The sequence below is a fragment of the Neolamprologus multifasciatus genome, chromosome 14, assembly GCF_963576455.1.
Source record: "Neolamprologus multifasciatus chromosome 14, fNeoMul1.2, whole genome shotgun sequence".
Taxonomy (NCBI): Eukaryota; Metazoa; Chordata; class Actinopteri; order Cichliformes; family Cichlidae; genus Neolamprologus; species Neolamprologus multifasciatus.
In genome coordinates, this window is record NC_140452.1 from 5,179,799 (window position 1) to 5,188,601 (window position 8,803).

At 43.4% G+C, this 8,803-nt stretch overlaps 3 protein-coding genes across 4 annotated transcripts in view; 2 read left to right on the forward strand and 1 right to left on the reverse strand.

Annotated features, from left to right (window-relative positions):
- The first annotated feature begins 532 nt into the window (after nucleotides 1–532).
- Nucleotides 533–5,736, forward strand: srprb (SRP receptor subunit beta). Its single transcript, XM_085131165.1, has 7 exons — nucleotides 533–788; nucleotides 1,117–1,211; nucleotides 1,311–1,388; nucleotides 1,472–1,554; nucleotides 1,891–2,027; nucleotides 2,250–2,304; nucleotides 4,370–5,736. The coding sequence occupies exons 1-7, from the start codon at nucleotides 620–622 to the stop codon at nucleotides 4,581–4,583; spliced, it is 831 nt and encodes a 276-aa protein (XP_084987291.1). The 5' UTR covers nucleotides 533–619; the 3' UTR covers nucleotides 4,584–5,736.
- Nucleotides 5,326–7,822, reverse strand: wdr53 (WD repeat domain 53). 2 transcript variants are annotated; one of them, XM_085131149.1, is made up of 3 exons: nucleotides 7,711–7,822; nucleotides 6,698–7,193; nucleotides 5,326–6,623 (listed from the first exon to the last, which is right to left on the reverse strand). In XM_085131149.1, the coding sequence occupies exons 2-3, from the start codon at nucleotides 7,184–7,186 to the stop codon at nucleotides 5,961–5,963; spliced, it is 1,152 nt and encodes a 383-aa protein (XP_084987275.1). In that variant the 5' UTR covers nucleotides 7,187–7,193; nucleotides 7,711–7,822; the 3' UTR covers nucleotides 5,326–5,960. The 2 variants fall into 2 exon arrangements, with proteins under 2 accessions (XP_084987275.1, XP_084987276.1); XM_085131150.1 differs by lacking the exon at nucleotides 7,711–7,822 and adding an exon at nucleotides 7,576–7,688.
- neu4 (sialidase 4) overlaps nucleotides 7,693–8,803 on the forward strand; it is an 8,557-nt gene continuing 7,446 nt past the window's right edge. Inside the window, exon 1 of the mRNA XM_085131143.1 lies at nucleotides 7,693–8,803. This exon is cut by the window's right edge and continues 176 nt beyond it. The gene's annotated coding sequence lies outside the window, so the exon portion shown is untranslated.

The window sequence follows — 8,803 nt, forward strand, 5'->3', positions numbered from 1 at the left end:
CAGCTCAGGTCAGCTCCCAGGAGGGACAGTGGATATACTGAAAAACGGATGGAGCAGCTAGCTGGAAGAAAGGTCCGCAAAGATTCGTGCGTGTAGTAAAGGAGGACATCGCTACAAACATGACAAAGGAGGATGGTGTGACAGAGGAGGATGCTAGGCTTTAGGTGACCGCTGTGGTGACCGTTAAATGCAGCAGCTGTCAGAAGGAGATGGAGGACTACACCGGATTTGCAGTGTATGCTTGATTTCAGTTTTAATTTCGAATCTCTTCCTGCGTGTTAAAATTAGCTGTTTGTTTTTATACTTCCTTATCCCCTAAGATAACTGCGTTTGGCTTGAGTAACCTTTGACCTTTTACATTACCAGGTACTATTTTTTCTCTTTTCTTCATGAAAACTATCTTCCATTTACTTCCAGAGAAATAAACATGGCATGAAACTGTCATTTACCTCTAGCTGGTTCCAGCACTCCAGGTAATGTATTTTACATACAGTCTGTGATCCAGACCCATAACGGAGAACGTCCTGAGCGGCGGGCGCCCCCTGCTGGTCGCTGTGGCTCCCTACAGGCTTCAGAGGAAAGGAGACGTGTCTCATTTCAGAGCAGCTTGAGCGGACTGATGGAAGCACACAGCACCGGTGGAAACGTGGGAGAGAAAGCAGACGTGGAGATGGCAGGATCTCCGTTTGAACCTTACATCGAGTCCCTGCGGCAGCAGCTGGAAGAGCAGGACCCGGTCTTCCTGATCGGAGTTATCGTCGCTTTGGCGGTGGTTGTTATCACCTGTGGTAAGAAGTCATCTTAGCAGCTTAGCAGGCTAGGCCGAGCGTGTAGCTTAGCCCCGTTAGCCGCAAACAGCGGGTCTGTGATAAACCTGATATGTGAGCAGGGCTTTTTAACGTTGAAATACAATAACATGCGCTGTCTTAATAAATTGATATATGTTTTAAATGCTTTAGCTTAAGTAGCAAGCTAAGAAGCTAACAACGGCTGTCGGTTTCACGGGAAGTCATTCAAACTTAGCCAAAAATGTGTGGTAGCTCTAACAGACGGCAAGTTGCTTTGATACGCTGAGAATCAGTCAATGAATGTGTGTCCTTTGCTTTGTGTTTGCAGTCTTTCTGAAGTACTTCCTCACCAGTAAGACTGTGCGCACCTCCGTGCTCCTGGTGGGGCTGTGTGACTCGGGGAAAACCCTGCTCTTCAGCCGGGTGAGTTAAGGCTGAGACAGACCCCGGAAGCCCGGGGGGGCAGCTCATGTTTGTTTGTTTGTTTGCTTATTTCTTTTTGTGCTTTTCATGTGTTGGCAGCTGCTGTCTGGAAAGTTCAAGCGGACACAGACCTCCATCACTGACAGCAGTGCTCCATACAAAGCCAAAAATGACAGGGTGAGTTGAGCACCGTTGGTGGACAGAAGTAACTCGTGTGAGGGTGGGATTTACACCGCTGTTTTTCTCCACCCCGTCTGCAGGGCAGCACCTGGACTCTCATAGACCTGCCAGGCCACGACAGCCTCCGTCCTCAGTACCTGGAGAAGTTCAAGTCTGCGGCCAGGTGAGAGCAGGACGATCTGTGAGGTGATGCATGTGTGAACCGCTGACAGGTGAATGGAATAACGCTGACTGCTTCCACAGAATGAAATGTTCTCACCATAGACTGTATAGAAAGGATGGTGAAGCCATTTTTACCCTTACATGTTTTGCATCATCAAACACACTTTAATGTTAGAAATAACCTGAGTACATACACAGTGCAGTATTAACATCATGACTTAATTGATTAAGGGAGAAAAGCTATCCAAACCTACCTGCCCCGTGTGAAAAAAGTAATTGTCCCCATGTTTCCATCCTTATCACATCTGTCTTATCATCACCCTGTCCTCTTTTTCAGAGCGATTGTGTTTGTAGTGGACAGCGCGATCTTCCAGAAGGAAGTGAGAGACGTGGCCGAGTTCTTGTACGTGTTATTGACGGACGCCGTGATTACCAGAAACGCCCCGGCTCTCGTGGTGGCGTGCAACAAACAAGGTATAGCAACCCTCAGAAAGTTTTTAGAGAGCTGGTGGAAACTTTTTATTTGTTTTGTTTTTTCATGTTTAAATAGAAGGATTCATAGTTTTCTGTCACATAAGGTAATTGCAGTTCGCTCAGTGTGCAGTCACATTCCGAGGCAGGAATGTCCTAATATCTGAGCCTGCACTGTTTACTCTGAGTACATCCAGGTTATTCACTGGTGTCTTTATCTTGTAGACATCACCATGGCAAAATCTGCTAAACTGATTCAGCAGCAGCTGGAAAAGGAGCTGTAAGTAACTGCTTTGTTGTCTTCTTATACAATAAATATTTTTGGGAGCATCGCAAAATATTCATCGCAACTTTTTCTTAAACGTGGTTCTCAGTGTAAATAAATAAAACCACAAAAAATAATGAATGCTACATAGCAGGATTCAAAGATTGTTGCAGATATGACATTTTGTTTTTGTTTTTCACTTTGTTCTTTTTCAGTTTTTGTGTAGTAATTATGCCAATTTATTCATATTTCCACTCATAAGCCAGTGACTGATCCTGTATTTATTATGAGCCTGTTACGGCAGACTGTAGGACGTGTGTGTTTAATGTGGACTGTGACGTGTTACTGCAGCCTACCCCAGGTATCATAGGGTAGGAGGCGGGATAGGGCTGTTCGATATAACGATATATATCGGATGACGATATAAAAACGTCTATCGTTTCATTTTACGCTATCGTTTGTTTCGTGGTGTCACAAAATAAACTGTTTACAGCAATATTTTTTCACCGTTTTGATGGTCACTGTAGTGGCTATATTAATATCTTAAACTTCTCTCTTTCTCTTATATTTAATATAACCACACTATGGACGGACAAGCGCCTGTTTTTATGCGTTGTGGTTAGCAACAACGACGGTAACACCATCGCGTGTCCGCTTGTTTATGTACAACATAAACCTTTCACAATAAAGCTCAAGATCCTGTTGAGATTTTTCAAAATAAACTGAATCACGTGAAAGAGCAGATTATTTAGGGATGAGAAGTAAAAAAGAGCCGTCAGGTGCTAAAAAATAAACCTTAGACTCAAACAGAACAGGCTTTTCCCCGCAGCACGCTGTGTAATAAATACTCACAAAGAAAACGGCGGCCGTTACAACTTATGTCTAAAAATGTATCGTTTCATGCATCGGTTAAAACACTCGACTCCAGCTACATGACGCGCAGCTGGAAACACTTCCTGCAAGTCGAGCTGCCCGAGATTCACAGAATTTACAGAAAATGTTACATTTTTGTGATTTATATCGTTATCGGACGATAGAATTCTTATATCGGGATATGAGATTTTGGTCATATCGCACAGCCCTAAGGCGGGATACACCCTGGACAGGTCGCCAGGCCTAACACAGAGGGACAAACAGCCATTCACACTCACTTTCGCGCCAATTTAGACTGATCGGTTAACCTAACCCCACTAACTGCATGTCTTTGGACTGTGGAAGGAAGGCAGAGCACCCAGAGAGGACCAACACAGACACGGGGAGAACATGCAAACTCCACACCATAAATAGCATGGTTGCCTCACAGCTGGCTTCCTCCCACAGTCCAGAGAATAATATATGTTTATATTTTTTAATGTAGTCTTCATTGTGCATATTATTCTAAATATGACCTCAAAAAAAAATAGATGTATTTCAACAATCAATGTTGTTCTGGTGAATTTATCAGTACGTGGATCTTGGCCTTACACCAAATCCAAGATGGGAGTTTGGCAGTTTGGCTTAGGCTAAAATCGGGGCCACTTGGTACAACCCTATTTATTTATTTATTGCCTCAAATGTTTCCCCTAGATTATTTTATGTATTATATATTTTCATAATGTAAAAAATATTGCCTAGAAATCTGGGCGCCTATTGCTTCAGTCAAGTTATTTAGTTTCTCTAGAGACATAAATACATTTGAAACATTTCAAAGAGGAAACCCCAACAAGGCAAGGATCCCCTAACAGAAAGATATTGATGACTGTGAGGAGGAAGGACTTCCGTTTAAGAGAACTAGACTCGGGGACGAGCAGCCATCAGCTACGACTGGTTGGTAAGAGAAAAGATCAGAATGGAACAAAATGAAAACTACAGAAGAGAAAAGGCAAAAAGTTAATTAGCTAAAAAAAAAAGTGGTGTCTTAGAGACAATAGAAGTGGGAGTCATCACCTGTAAGGACAAACACCCAAAGCCTATAAGGCCACATCAGAGACATGGTACTGGGTTTTGCTGTCTGCCACTTAAATCTTGAATCTAAAATAAACCCTGCAGGTCTGCTGAGCAGTAAACGATTCTTCTTTAACGATGTCTCATTGTCTTGCAGGAACACCTTGAGAGTGACTCGCTCGGCAGCGCTGAGCTCTCAGGACGGCTCCGTAGGCGGCAGCATGTACCTGGGCAAAAAAGGCAAAGACTTTGAGTTCAGCCAGCTGCCCATGAAGGTGGAGTTTGTGGAGTGCAGCGCCCGCGGGAGCAAGGGTGAAGACGGGGGGGATGCAGACATGGAGTTGCTGGAGAAGGCCCTGGCCAAACTGTAAACATCATCTGCTCAGTGCACATTGCCCTAAAGGCACAAACCTCCAAAATGTGAGACCGCGCCAACATCGCCTGCACCTCTCAGTAATCAGAGGGGTGAAACGCCTCACGCCTGTTAACTTTATTTAAACCTGTTCTTGCAAGACATGAAAGGATTTTAACAGTGGAAGACATCCAGGCAGATTTAGTAGGCTATTAGTAAGTGATTGTGGAAACGATCTGTACAGTGCTGTGAAGTGATCCTGCTTACTCAGTGAAACTTCCACTTTAAAAAGCTTCTATTTGATTGATTTATGACGTGCAGCTTAGAAACATTTTGTTAGACTAGAAGAAATATTGTCAAAGATTTTACCACCAGTGGATTTTTCTTAAGCTTTTCTCGCGCAGTCTGAGCTGTAAGCTGCCTCGTTAAATCAGACGGGCGTGAATTTGCTCAGTCTCGTGCCTTTTCATGTGTCGTTGTTGTTTGCGGAAAAATGATGCTCCCTTCTTTGAAAGTGCTGCATGAATGCAGAACATTTCCAATGAATGTACTTTAATGTTTTGTTGGCGTTAAGAGAGCAGAATGCTGTTTGTAGTTCTCGGGTTTGGTTTGGAAACAAAAACTAAAAGTTTTGACGCTTGATGCTGATGTGTGTGGTGTGTCAATGAAAGGCAGTCCAGGAAGAGGGAGCTGTCGTCTTCTTCTTTAGTGTCGCCACGCGATATATCCCCAGCGTCCTACTCCTGTCACACACTCGTGTATCCCAGAGTCAGCCTGTGGCAATTCATAAGCAGCAAACAGGACTTAATCATTAACATGTATTCCAGAAAATCCCAGTTCTTCTTTCACATGGGATGTGCTTTTATTTTTTATGCTTTTTTCATGTGGCAGCAATTCAAATGCATGTGTGGCTGTCTGCAATCATTTTTTTTGTTCTGATGTCTGTGGGGCAGCTTTCATTTGCTGTGCTTTGATTTCTGTTGGCCACCTGGTTTGGATTGGTGTGGCTTCATTAAAAACTCTGTTAAACATGAAATGCAGATTTCTTCTGTCAGATGTGGCACAATTACAATCCAGAAAAATGAACTTGTTTATAAAAGCATAACAAACCTATTCAGAGACAGAACGTGTATTTAAAAGAGACACTTTTATAGGGCCACACACACAAAAACCTCATAAATAAGCCTGCAGTAAACGAGACTCCAAAATAACTAACCTCTGGTTTATTACATTGTGGACTCATGCAGATTATTTTGATGTTTGCTGTTCTACAGATTAAAACCGGTTGGGTTTATTTATTTATTTTTATTTTCAAAGTGTTCACACATTTTAAGAAGGAAAACCAAAAACATAACTCGGTCTCAATCAACAAACAAAAAAGCTGTTTAGTGTCCAGTTAAGAGAGAGGATAGACTGTCAGACTGGAGCTCTGATCTGCAACTATCACACTTGGTTCTCCTTTCAGCACAGTAGGACACAGCCAGTTCACCTTGTCCCCATGGCTGATGCTCAGTTTAGGCCCAGACTTATCCTCCGTCACCTCCTTTGCGCTTCCTGCTGCTCCTGCTTCATCGCTCCCCTCAGCCTCGTCCTTCTGCGCATCAGTCTTTGTTTTCTCCTGGGACTGCTCCTTCCTCTTTGCTTTGCTCTTACCCTTCCTTCGATGGGGTGCTGTCTTTTGAATTTCCCCCTCTGGAGCCACCACTGGGTGCTTGCTGAGGTCCCATAATGCAACCTGGCTGTCATTTCCACCAGTGATGAGCCAGTATGGGTGGGAGAGGAAGTTAACAAAGTGGGCTTGCGAGGCTCCTTGGCTGTGGGCTTTAAACGCTCCGTGCTGCTCCAGTTTTGAGCCGCTCCCGATCCGCATCAGGTGTATCCACCCGTCCTCTGCTGCGCACCCCAAAATATTTCCGCAGCTCGAGACAGAAACGCAGTGGGCCAGCGGCGGGTTGAAGAGCTGACCAGGTCGCTGCTGCTGGTTGCCTTCCTCCTCTGCCACATCCTGAAGGTTGAGGGTCCACAGAGGGCGGGTCTTCTGCAGACCCCACAGCATCACCTGAGAGACCAACAAAGCTAATGTCAGGAAAGAAATGTTAGTAACAGGAAATAAGTAGGTAAACGTTTTCTCACCTGCATGTCGAGTCCGGCAGACACCAGGTTATTGGGCCTGTGAGGCCGAAAAGCAACAGAGGAGCAGATGTTGGTGTGTCTGCGCAGAGTCCTGCAAACTTTTCCTCCAGGAACCTCCAAGACGCGCACAGCCCCGGAGTCATCCGCCACAGCCAGGGCCGAACCGGTCTCATTCAGTGCTAAAGCGTTGATCTCCTCCTCCCCTGCAGCCTGATACTCCTCTACGGGACCCTTCAGGCTCCTTGGGTCAAGCACACTAACTGCATCTCCATGTGCCACAAACAGCTGGTTTGGAGCTGAAGGTGAGAACACAACGCTTGTGCTGTCTTCCTCACCAGAAAGAGTGATGCGGCCTACGATGGTGCCCTCCTGGCTCCACACTGTGACCTCTCCACCCTCAGAGCCTGAAGCAATGAGAGTTTCGGGGCCCATAGACACCCCTACACAGAGAATGGAAGTGGAGTGGCCCTCAGACCACTGCCTGGCCATGCTGACCCTGTAAAATGTAGGTTAATGAGAAGAATTAGACATAATTCTAGAAGTACACCAAGCCTACTTTTACTTAATAACATAGTGCCAGGTAGATTTGGATCATGAAATTATCATGTAAAAACTGCATCTTGTATTTACTCAGATTATTTTTGTCTAATGGGAATATTCGTTTGGGGACCTGAAACATGCAAGTGTGACAAATACGCAAAAGAAAAAAAGTCCAAAAACACTGAATTTAAATGCGCTCAGGAGCGGTTTTCTAAATACTTAAATTGTATTTCACTCGCATATAAAGGATGAGCCTGTAAATTGGATGATTACTTCATAGAAACCACAATAACGAAAGAAGTTGCTACAAACAGAAAATCAAATCCAACTGTGCTAACCTGCTAGCTCAGCCGCTAATTTTTAACACCTGTCCAGCTGACGCTCTGACGGCGGTAACAAACACGTTGACCTGAATTTACCGATTACAGTTGATTTATAACGTGACTTCACCGAGAACAGAGAAATTACACTACCTTCTAGAGACGTTTAAAACTTCAGCAGGTTGCCATGTGAGGCTGAGTCGCCTGTTGATGTCGTCACGGACACGTATTAGGGTTGAGCCCTGTGTTTATCTTGTCAGGCGGCATCAGCGAGGATTTTTTTCTTTCTTATATTAAACTTATCTGCGTTAATATTTATTATTTATTTATTTATTTATCATATTTATTACATCAAGTATTTAAATAGTATATTCAAATAATTAATTTTCTTTTCATTTTCTGCAAAATTGGAGCAAAGTACTGCCTGCGAAGTGTGTTTCAGGGTAAAAAGCTGAAGTTGTGTCTGCGTTAAATGGGGTTTATTAGAGATATTAGGCTACAAAGCCACTTATTTAATACAGACAGGTTAGTGTGTCACCAATTACTGTACATCCACCATAATATACAATTTATTTGCACAATAATAGAGGTAATCATATATAGATATATAATCATATGTCGTAATATACAGTACATGGACGTATAATATCAATTTAAACAATATAGATAAATAAATAGAGCAGTTTGTCAGAACTAGAAGCTGTACCTCTTCAGTCCTTTTCTAATTTTACTGATTGAAATAATTTTTTTTACATTATTAACATACAACATGCTGAGTGATGCCCATAGAGGCACTCATACTTGCTGATGGTCAGTTAATCAGTTAATAAGAGGATAGAAAAGCAGCATCTGGTTACTTTTTACCCTCTTAATTCTCACGAAAGCAAAAGGGTGCATTCATTTTTTCATGCACTGCTCTTGCAGATCATTTTTTATTATGTATTGACACATAAAACATTAAAACTCCTTTCCACCACTGACCGCACATCTGTATACAGCTATGATCGATAGTCATCTCCATGCACAGAATGTCAAAGCTTTCTTGAACAGATGTGCAAGCCGGCAGAGCTAATGCTTTACACAGAAAGTAGTAACACATAGCCTATTACATATTCTGCGTGACATGAAAAAGGAAAGCAGAGAAGAGGCAGTTCATCAGGTCATTGTTCAGCGTGCCCCCACTCCCCTCCCCGCCTGGCCTTCATTGGCTGTTCTTCGCTGATTCATCCAAAGCTGTAGATCTGAT